General features: G+C 36.7%; 1 protein-coding gene across 8 annotated transcripts in view; it reads right to left on the reverse strand.

The window, feature by feature from the left end:
- Positions 1-12,183, reverse strand: part of cacna1bb (calcium channel, voltage-dependent, N type, alpha 1B subunit, b) — a 261,236-nt gene that overhangs the window by 94,273 nt on the left and 154,780 nt on the right. For 5 of the 8 annotated variants that reach the window (XM_055019128.1, XM_055019127.1, XM_055019126.1 and 2 more), the window contains exons 17-18: positions 2,693-2,765; positions 2,338-2,455 (exon numbers count right to left, since the gene is read on the reverse strand). In XM_055019128.1, the coding sequence (XP_054875103.1) occupies positions 2,338-2,455; positions 2,693-2,765 (191 nt within the window). Of the gene's footprint in view, positions 1-2,337; positions 2,456-2,692; positions 2,766-6,243; positions 6,274-12,183 lie in introns of all 8 variants that reach the window. The other 3 variants (XM_055019122.1, XM_055019123.1, XM_055019121.1) reach the window with 1 other exon arrangement.

The raw sequence follows: 12,183 nt of genomic DNA on the forward strand, positions 1-12,183 counted from the left end.
TGTGGTACCAATACCAATTGAAACTATAAGAGAAGTTTCATCAACAATATCTGCGTGCAATCGTGAATATGAAAAAGGTTGATTGTGTCAGCAATGCTAAGGTAGCATCGAAGCTATGTTACACCAGAACAGATTTTGATGGTTAGAATGGACACTCTTCATCTACCTAAACAGTTTCTCTTTAGCCAGCTATCCTCAGGAACCAGAAGCATTGGTGCGCCTAAGAGGAGATTTAAGGATGCCCTGAAGAAGACCTTCAAAGACTGAGAGATTGGTAGCTGAGATATAGCCCCTCTAGACAGACTAGTGTGGAGGAGAACGATTCGTGATGGCGTGAAGTCTACAATTCTACAATTTCATTTAGCAGACGCTTTTATCCAAAGCGACGTACATCAGAGAGTAGATACAACACAAGCAAGGATCTGGACAGGAGTCTTGAAGTCCTATGAAAGAAAAGGAGGAAGACTGAGGAAGATGCCAAACGAAAGACTGCTGAGGCCCTCAAACTGTGACAGTGTTCTGAACAGACGCCTAAACAAAACTCATCTGGACCGCCATGCTCGTGCCAAGTGGCAGTGATGATATATTATTTTAGTATAATATTTAAATGCATCCATCTTTCTAGTTCGTCCTGTTTCTTCCAGCCTGCAGTCTTCCCTGCATCAATCACTACATCCATTCAGCCTCCTCTGTTCTCTGGACTCCACTCTGTCTGGCTCCTATTTTCAAACCCCCTGGTCGGTCTCCCCAGGTGGAGCCTCAGGTCTGGTCATCTACAGCCTGACCCTGCCTCAGTCTCTGCCCAGAAACTCAGCTCAGCTCATTTCTTTCTTCTAATTATCCATCTGCTAACAAACTTTTTGTTCTCCAGCCTCTGTGTTCTTGGCTCTCTCTGTAGCCGTAAGGCCGAATGAATTTTTGAGTATTTAAGGTGTGAATATTAAGAGTGGAGAACATTCTCCCTCAGTGCAATTGAATGAAAGACAAAAACAACCAAGGAACTGCTCACGCTTGCATATGCAAAGATGCCATTTGGTGAAAATCAAGTTTTTTACCTTGTTAAAGTATCCATGTGGTGATTGCTTATGTGTTAAATGACACATAAAGAGCAAAATTTCACCTAAAACCTGCAACGTACCGATGACAGTCTCAAAAATATGGATTCCAGAAACTCCACCTTGGAGATCAGAACTTAGTTTTTTCTTCCAAACCCCCACAGGCCTGTAGTCACTAGCCATGAGCGCATCACGTCATCTGTCTCTCTTCTTACCCTGATGCATCCATCCCTTTGGAACAGGGTAAATGTGGACTCATCAGACCACGTGACCTGCTTTCATTGCTCCAGAAGCCAATCTTTTTTTTCATTTACCCTCACTGATCAGTGGTTTTCTTAGAGCTATAGCTGTTTCATCCCAAAACTTTGAGTTCCCTTCACAATGAAAGTGTGGAAATGCTCTTACTTCCACTATTAAACATAGCCATGCGTTCTACTGTTGATTTCTTATATGATTTCACCAAACGTTTAAGTGATCTCTAATCACGATCATCTAAGAGTTTGTTCCAACCATATTTGTTCCTCTAAGATGATGGTTCTCCACTATCCTTCAGGTTTTAATAATATATTGGATGGTTCTTAACCCGATTTTAGTAGTTTCAGAAATCTCCTTAGTTGTTTTCTTTGCTTGATGCAGGCCAATAATTTGACCCTTCTGAAACAGATTAACATTTTTCCACGACCACAAGATACGTCTTCCAACCTGGTTGTCTAAGAAACGAGAAGCTCCTCACTGCATCAGCTACAGTTAAATAGGTTGCAGCTGAAACGTATTCATCACTGCAGTAATTATCCAATGGAAGGCTCTTATCTTTTTGCTTAGTTAAATCGAAGTGATGATTTTTTTGGACAGGCAGTGTATAATTTGCTGCTAATAATGACTTAAGTTGGACTTCTCATGCTAGACTTTTACATGTAACAGAGCATGTTTATATTGCTGTAGTGCTACTTTTACTTGAGTAATGGATCTGAATATGCAGACAAACATACAGATTTATGCTTCCAGTGTTTCTGCAACATTCTTCTTCTTCAGTTTCTGGTTCTGGCATGTGCACTTCAATTACTCCAATATTGCAACTTGCAATTGTGCAATGCAAAGGAGTCCTACAGTGTTGATGAGCAAGAGCACAGTTTACAGTTAAATCAAAGCCATTTTGAGGCACTGACGGATTATTTCTATGGTAAAAAAACGTCTAAATATGGAGCTTTGATACACAGAGATGAGTTTCTAGAGGCTTTAAAACCATTTACAACCAGTTTTGCCATGATTTCAAAGAGGATACAGTTTCCAAAGAGCGTGAGGACGATGAAGTAGATGGAGGAGAACATGCCGCGACGAACGCCTCCCTGAGACTCGATGCCGTGGTACATGACGGCGTTCCAGTCCTCACCGGTCAGAATCTAGAGGAAGATGAAAAGAAAAAGACGCTGAGAGACTCACACAGGCTGTAAAAACGCTGTGCAGAAAGAAATTAGCTCACAGAGCGAAGGGTTATGAGCACAGACTAATTGAAGGATTATCAGCGAGCTCATTAGGGCGCAGGAGCTACGCAGAGCAGACATTTGCTCTAATTAAAACCACAGATAAGAACTTTCTTCTCCCATAATGTCAGTGTTTGTTCGGAAAGCGTGTCTCACCTGGAACACGGTGAGGATGGCTGCCGGGAAGGTGTCGAAGTTCGTCGTAGGAGTCTCGTCTTCAAAGTTAAACCTAAAAGAAGCAGGAAAAAATGACATTACAAAGAGTAAAAACGCGTTCAAAGTGAAGCTCCAGCCGGGTGTTAATGGGATCTATCCTGCAGGTCAAGAAAAACATTTGGATTAATAAAGTTAAAACAAGGCGACAGAACATGTTTCTGGTGAAGAGAAACATGACAGAACAACATTAAAGTCACAGCTGCAGTGTTTCTTCTTTTTCTTCTTTTCTGTAAAACTTCTCGTCGATTCGTCACCCAACACCAACACACACCTGTACTTCCATATTTGTGAGGACCTTCACAGACATAATGCATCAACCGACCCTAAATCTTAAACTTAAACCTTAGCTTTGTTGTTTTAACATCTTTAGCTGAGGTTAAATCAAATAAACACCAAATCTCAGTATAGACTGACTTTAAAAGTTCCTTCTACCACAAGACTTTAGCAGTTTTACTACGTATATGGACCTTTTGTCTATCTGCTTTTTTTTTCTGAATTGTCAGCAAAGCTTTCTCTGTTAGCATGAAGCCAGAACTGTTTTCTTTCTGTTAGTGTGTCAGAGCTGCAGCTGCTGTGGAGTTTATTTTACTGCTGGTGTTTCATTCTGATATCAGCTCTTTATTAAGTTCTAGATGATTTATTCGGAGCAGTTTATTAAAGAATATTGCTGTGGTGTTCTTGGCACTCAACGGCATTTTGTTAGCTTTTTTTCTACTTTTCCACTTGTTTTAACACAATAACAGCTGCCTATCGATAGAAAAGGAACTTATTGGTTTGCTGCTAATACTTACCTACTTCAGGACCTCTCATGCAAGACTTTTACACATTTACAAGTATTTTTATATTGCTGTAGTGGTATTTTTACTTGAATAAATGATCTATATATGCATGTAAAAATACGGATTCGGGCTTCAAGCATTTCTGCATCATCTTGGTTCAAACATGCGGTTAAATTACTCCAATATTGCAACTTGAATTTGTACAATCTAAAGGAGTTCTACAGTGTTGGTGAGCTGGTGTGCTCGGGCTGCAGCAAGAACACCTTTCACCTTTTATTTTTATGTTAAAAACATCTAAATATGGAGCTTTGATACACAGAGAGGAGTTTTTAGGGGTTTAATCAAGACTGGAGAGGAATTTTAAAGCAATTTTCAACCTAAAACCGCTGCAGTTTTGCTGTGATTTCAAGAGGATACAGTTTCCAAAGAGCGTGCGGATGATGAAGCAGCTGCTGTAGAGTTTATTTTACTGCTGGTGTTTCAGTTGGATATCAGCTCTTTATTAAGTCCCAGATGATTTATTCTGAGCAGTTTAATAGTGTGTATTGCTGTGATGTTCATGGTGGTCAAAGGCCACTTGTTTAGCGTTTTTTTCTGATTTTACAACTGTTCTAATACAATGACGAGCGCTTGACGATAGAAAAGGAACTTTTTATTGGTTTGGTGCTGGGCCCTCAGAGGTTCTCGTCCATTCTGATGTATTAGTTTATGTTTCTATTGTTTGTTTTGTGTAGTTCTTTATTTTACTAGTTCTATCAAATAATAAAACCATCATTATACAACACCATCATCTCCCCTTAAATGACCGATTTTACCTCAAATCTATATAAAGTTACTTCACTTTTGCTACATTTCTACACAAGTAAATGTTTACTACTAATACCTTTGAAGTAGTATTACTTTTACTTGAATGTTTGAGTATTCTTTCCATCCCTGAAAAATCTTCTACTCACCGAGTTAACTGCTGAGATCTGACAATGAGGAACGTATAGAAAGGTTTTCTGTGCAATTTAGGATTACATTCAGTGGTGGAAAGTAACTAAGTACGTTTACTCAAGCGCTATCAATAAATACAATTTTCATTCACTTGTTTTTTGCTTGAATATTTCCATTTTAAGCCGCTTATTGCTTCTCTTTCACCACATTCTTCTAACAGCTTAAGCTACTTTTAAGAAGCTCTTACAAAATACAACAAACTTTTAAAATACAGCTCATAGTTAAAGTTTAAACGGTGTTTTAAATTTAATTTTAATTTCAGACATCTCACCAAAAGCAGTTAGAAGTCGAGTCCGCTAAATTACATTTTCTTCCTATAAATATCTTACATGATTTCATTTCAATAAATGTTTAAACAATCCAACATCTCCCCAAAAATCTAATTAGTAGTTTTTCTTTAATACTTTAACTATCTTTTACTGCTAATACTTTTATTGCATGAGTAGGAACTGTTATGCAGGACCTTTACATGGAATTGAGTATATTTAAATTACAATATTGGTACTTAGATCTAAAGATCTAAGTACACCTTTCTCTACTGTCAATATTGCGTGTACATGACACAATGTTACTGAACTGATGGCTAAACCCCACGAATTGAAGACAGTTTCAACAAACCAGAGTTATTCTTTGACCATAAAAACTCTAACTCTTATTGTGACTTTAATAAACCAAGTACTGATCATCAAATTGGTCTTTAAATGAATGAAGTGACCAGAACAACGTGTCCAGAAATGTCTCCCGTCCTCACAAAGATAGAAGCACAACACAAGTCCAGGTTCGGGTTTCTCAAGATTTCCTCACAGCTTCAGGACGTTTTCTCAAACATGAAGGAGGTGGTTTTTGTACTGACGATGGCTGGGACTGAAGAACATGCAACAGCAGGTAAAACACCAACCACCAACTCCAAGTCACAAGTCCAAAACACGCCGAAGCTGCTGCTAACGGCTGCATCGCACCACACAAACAGTAGACACAACGATGCAGCGCGTCAACGAATCCACATGTCGGATTAACCATCTAATATCAGCTAAGATTGAGGAATGTTCTCTTATTTCTGAGTCTTTCTCTGTGGCAGCTGCGACACCACAGAAGAAGAATATATCAAAGCTATCTGGTTATGTCGAGTAAATCTGAGGAAAATGCTGCTTTTCTGCGGTGTCCATTGTTTCAGAACTGTAGTTACTGTGAAGAAGCAGGTTTCTATAGATTAAAAATGGCTGTTTTGACATGTATCTTACAGTTTCAGTCTGTTTTGGACTCGACATAACACACTGAATCAAAAGTTCAACAGGGGGAGAGAAAATGACAGAAAACACGGAAACTATAAATGAATGAATGAATGAAGGGAGTTTTTGTCTTCACAACCTAATAATGCCACTCTATTGCAATTTTTTCATGTTTTTTTGTTGCATGAAAACTTCGTTCACACACTTTCTACGTGTATTCTCTGCATCAAGTATTAGAGAATAAATAAAAGACAAGATTTCATGACCCATAATCTAATATTTGTATCCAAAGTGGATTCAGCGATCTGAACCCAGAACTGCTGGGTTTGCACAAAACTGAAGCACTTTGGGTATTGAGATTGCAGGTTTATTTGTGGTGTTCCTTTATAAATAAATTAAAAAAGTTAACTGTTTCCATCACACATGCAACACTTTCTACACAAAGAGTCTAAATCTTTGCAGAAAGCCCCCAGATGACCCAACAAACCTGCCAAAACCTGAATCCGTGGTCTTGAAACTATAGAAGACAGTGAGAGAACGACACAGAGATGCATAAGGACGGTTTGTGGTCATTCAGCTGAACAGAACCTGCACTGTTGTACTGTCATATTAAATATATATAAAAATATAAGTAAAAATAAGGCAGGTACAAGAAATATTTGGGGTTGGAGAGAAGAAGAAAGTAGGAAAGAAGGAAATAAGTCAGTGAATTTACAGCATCCAGGCAAAAAGCCAATAAAGACAGGTACCTTAAGATAATCAAAAACTGGATTTTTTTGATAAATATGTGAATGTAGATGCTGCTTGAAGTTGTTTTGTTCTGCTTTTTGGATATTTTATGACATTACTCTTCCTACCTAATCAGTATATTTGAGTCATTTTATGCAGATGATGCACTCCTTTTCTACATGTAACAGTCACTAATCATGGATAAATGCAGATGTTTTATGGTATCTTATCAGACTACAAGTATGTATTAATTCAACTTGACAGCAAAGATCATCATTTAAAGTTCATGTTTAAGATTTTATCAAAATTTTAATCTTGTGGTCACGACAGTAAAAGTTTATGTCTGTGTTACTATTTCTTAATCATTTATGGTATCTTTCGCATTCATCATTGTTTTCAGGTACAATAGAACAGTTAAAAACTGGATTTTTAAAAATATAAGTATGTGACTATAGATGGTGCTTGAAGTTGTTTTGTTCTATTTTTGGGCTACAAAAAGACCTTTTTATTTATGTTATGACATTATTCTTGTGAACCAGTATATTTCAGTCATTTTATGCAGATGATGCACTCCTATTCTACATATAACAGTCATTAATCATAGATAAATGCAGATGTGCATGGTGTTTTATGGCATCTGATCTGACTACAAATGTGTGTAGATTTGACTTGAAAGCAAAGATCATCATTTAAAGTTCATGTTTGACATTTAATGTAAAATCTTCTGTAGTCACGACAGTAAAAGTTAATGTCTGTGTTTGACTCTTTCTTAATCATTTATGCCATTTTTCACATTCATCGTTTTCTACTGTGGAGTTTAAGTTACTTAACACTGTATTTTTATTTATTTATTTTTTTTTTACACAGCAGAGAAAACTGTGTTTAGTCAATGCTGAACAAGCAAACACATAATAAATACTGTCATATGTGGATGTTAACAAACAAACCAAGTCATATTTTTAAAGTTATTTTAGTCTTAAAACCTGCAGGGCAGAACTTTTGTCTCCTCCTTCTGGCAGCTTTTTATGTTTCTGAAAACAGACTTTTTATCTGAACAATTGAAAACTTTTCTTCAATTCTTCTTAGATTTTTTCATCATAACATCCACAACAATCCTAATTTATAACTGTTTCTGTCACTACAGAGCTTCCCACTTTAGCTCTGGAAAATCAGTCATTGCTAGTTGAGATAAAACACATTGCTACTGGTGCAGGAAACCAGAAACTAGATGGAAAATTCCAGTATACTGCAGATTTAGCTGCTGCTGACAGGTTTAGTCAACTCATCTTTCAAGGTCTTGAAGACATTGGATGCTAATTTAGATGTAAAAGTCCTACAAATGTTATTTGGAGTTATTTAATTTATATTTTCTTATAATGGGATAGTGTTGGTTTCTTCTTGTGTTCATGTCAAAGCTGCAAGTGAGTTTAAAGGAAAGTCGTGATATTTGCAAATTTGGATAAATACACTGAGGTGAATGGTGCTTTAAAATAAATGCCTAGTGTGGGTTTACTGCCTGATAGCAATCAGAAAGTATCAAATATGAACCTTCACACCCACCTTGGATATGTCTTGATATCAAGGTGCGTGAAAGCAAATTTGACTTGAATACTGGACCTCGACAGACAGAAGAATCCCAACAAAGTTTACATGCTACACTCAAGCAAGATGCATGCTAGAGCTCAGGAATTATACAGCAACGTTCAATCAAAAGTATTCTTCAAATAATCATACATGGGTTCAAACACTATAAATTCATCATCATTCTGCTGCATAAACCAATTTAAACGTCGTCTGCTGTTAACTACCATATAATTCCGAGCATGCGTTAAATGGTGCAAACCAGCCTGAGGAACAAAACGGGAGAAAATGTGTGTCTGGGTCCAAAACCCACATGAGGGAAGAGAAGATGGAGGGAGAAGGAAGGAAGGAGGAGAGGATGTGGAGGATGTTGTTACCACGACGACCGTCTTCAGAAACGACAGCTGGTTTCTCAGAGCAGATCCAGTGATATGTGCACATGTATGTGCGTGTGTGTATGTGTGTGTTTGCAAGTGATTCACGTGTGCTTCATCACGACCGGTTATGAGTTTTAGAGGCTGATACTGACATCAAATACAAATTTTCAAACCAAAAAGCATCACAAAACGAACATTTTCTGACAAATATCAACACTACTAATACACACAATTTACAGTGAGTGTAAATAAATGGTAAATTTAAAAAATGCATTAGCATATTGTATATGAAATGCTTCCAATTACACATTTAGAGCTGTACAGGGGCTATCCCATCGAAAATCAACGATCTCCTCGACCATCACTTATTGGTTAGAAATGTTTTTTTTAACTATGAATATTGAAAATGATATCTGTGAAATTATACCTTGATATATGAAATACTTTCCTATATATATATTTATTTATTTATTAAATTTTAATTTTATGTTTTTTATTGCTGTGCACTTTCAGCAGATTATTTCACACATTTAAATTTGAGTGTCTGAACGACAATATCTTAGGAACTATTAGAGATAAAAGCCTGAAACTTTCAGTTATTTCTCATCATGTCATTGATTCCGAATCTGCAATATTGGACAAAATATTGTACAAAAATGGTAAATTAGACAAACTACTAATATTATTATTTTTACGGCAAACCTTGTCATACCTGTTCATATACATATACACATATATATATACACTCACATATATATATTTCTTTTCATTTTTGTCACTGAATATTTTATATGTATTCTATATATTTCACTTTGTATTACTGTGACATGCAGCTATATATGCTTCAGAAAATCACAATTTTGACTTCTGTATTATCAATATTTGTGTAATATGAACAAACAGAATTTCTCATGACAATTTCAATAATTTTTCATATTTCACCTCACCCATAATCAGAGACTGTTTTATCATCTTGTCCAATAATACAGATTCTAAATCAATGACATGATGAGAAATAGCCGTGAAAATATCATGTTTTTATCTTTAATAGGTCCTGAGATATTGCCATTGAAACATAACCTGTATTTTTAATGTGCAGCAACAAACTATTGAAAACGGGTTGACTGAGAATTAAAAAAAAAAAAATTATTTTTTATATATATATATATATATATATATATATATATATATATATATATATATATATATATATATATATATATATATATATATAAAAGTGTTTGATATATCAGGCTAAAATTTTACTAACATCTTTATAATTATCTATATTTCATGTCATGAAATTTTCAGGCAAATCAGAGATGCTCGAGGAGAAACTGTTCTAAAAATTTGATGATTTGAGATGGAATGACCCTCATATCTGTTCCTACAGATACAACCATAATACACACATATGCAGCATACCTGTAAATACTTCAGTATATCCACAGACTTGTAAATATTTGAGTTAGTTAGGGGAAATTTACAGAAAACGGTTTCAAACACCACGTGTGTTCAAATCCAAGTCCATATAGAACTGCCTTTCCCAGTTTACATGTGTAAACCTGCACAAAACCTTGATTTTAACCTCATTCAACACCTTTTGGATGAACAGGAGAGCAAATTGTAAAGCTAGATTCCAAAAACTTGTATTTTCCCATTAGAGAGGAGGCTGTCAGAGTTGCAGATTAATTCCTGTGGTTTAGTAATGATCACATATGGGTGGAACGATCAGGTAAATTTTGGCATAAATCAATAAAAAACCCAATTTCTGCCTGTAATATGAGCTCATTCTGGCTCTAATATGGACTGTAGATGCCCAGAGATGGGGGAGGAAGGGGGTGAGGGATGAGAGGGAAGATGGGGGAGGAGCCACTAATTCTATCAGCCTTTTCTCTCTCGGTATGTCATCATATTCTCCTTCTACTTTCTCCATCTCATTACTGCCTCCTCCATCAGCGTCTCCACCCTCACCCCAGCCTTCCTCCCCTTCCTCACCTCCTCCCTCCTCCTCCCTCTTCCCTCCCCTCCCGCTGCAGGGATTAGTGGACCCAGTGCAGGGAGGGCCTCTGTTTACTCTGATAATAGGGATTGGAAGCGTGCTGCTCGGCTTCCACGCATCGTCCGCCGAGACTTCATTAAATCAATCCAGGAAGCAGCAGCCCTGCAGGGCGAACTCCCCTCCAGCCTCCCTCGCTTTCAATCTAATCCTCGGCACAATAGCAGAGGTGGGCTTCGTACAGGTGACGGCTGCACGCTTCTCCGAACACGTGGGGTGGAGATATTAGGCTATGTGAAATGAAAAAAAGACTTTTACTATATGAAAAGAGACAGAATAATGAAGGAGGAGCTGAGTATGTCGGCGACAACGCAGACGTTTTGTGAGTTTTACAAGCAAGAGGCACTAAAACTGCAGCCAAATTTCAACTCTTTAGTGTCATTTAATCGCAAATGATCAGGATTCTTCTGCTCAAACATCTGATTTGCTTGAAAACTTTTTTTTAAATTATCATTAACGACAGATAAATTCCAGTCTTGAAGGTGAAAGTCTTGTAGCTTGTCCGATTTAAACTTTTTCAAAATAAAAGCCATTTTTGAAAGTGTTACTGTCACTTGGAAGATTTTTTTGTCATTTTGGGCAATTTTTACCTTAATATGCACAATTTTGGGTCAGTGCAAACAGTTATAAATTCATTTTAGACCATTTTTTGGTTATTTCGGACAAGCCATTTAAATTGGATCTCATAAAGCTCCATGAATTGAGGCTGTTTTATTGGCCTGAACCTCCACAACGGAGGTGCAGAATACAAAGTTAGCATAAAAGCACAACAGATCAAAATAAACCAGAGCTATCCCTTAAATTCTGGTGCTTTACTTGCATTTTGGCAGCTTCAATAAAGCTTTAATTTTATGTAGAAACAAGCGTCACAGAAAAGCCCCTTTTTAAAAAGTGTTTTGCATTTGCTACTGTCTATCTTGGCCAGGACTCCCTTGCAAAAGAGGTTCTTAATCTCAGTGGGATTTCTCCTGGTGAAAAAAGGTTAATGAATATTTAAATAATAAAGAATTCACAGTCTTTTTCAGTTTCAGTGAGAAAATACATTTGTCACGAGACAAAATGATGTTTCTTTCAAAAAGTAAAGGAGAAAGCATTTAAGTTAAATGTTATTTCTGGGAGTCGGGGTGTCTTTTGTGACTGTTTCATATCCATCAAACACTTTTCTCTGAGCTACAGGTGTTTCAGAATGGAGGAAACTTATCAAAGTCAATGCTTAAGACGTACAGACATGACAAATATTACAATGTGTGAACTTTAACAAAGGAGGATTTTTTTTTTCAACTACAGATTTAGGTTTTGGTGAGAAAATACGTCTGTTTCAAAACAAGAATGCGGTTTAGTTGTATGGGATGTCATTTTACGGAGAGAGGGCTGAATTAGGAGTAGTTTTAAAAATGAGTAACTGTAGAAACATTAGCACAGTGACACAGATCCTGGAGGGAACTTCAACCTAAGAAGACAAACTCTGGGGCAAAATAACTACAAAATGCTTTTTGTTTTTCTGATCTTGGCTCGCAAATAGGTTCTGGATTTGATGGATGTTAAGAAAGAATTGCAAGATTTTTGAGAATTAAAGGTTAAAATTCCACTGTTTGTTTCCAAAATCATGATATCCAGGAAATAGTGACAGCTGATTATTGTATTTACAGATTAATTTACCAGTTTTTTGACTAAATGCCAT

The sequence above is a fragment of the Amphiprion ocellaris genome, chromosome 17 (assembly GCF_022539595.1).
Source record: "Amphiprion ocellaris isolate individual 3 ecotype Okinawa chromosome 17, ASM2253959v1, whole genome shotgun sequence".
Classification (NCBI taxonomy): Eukaryota; Metazoa; Chordata; class Actinopteri; family Pomacentridae; genus Amphiprion; species Amphiprion ocellaris.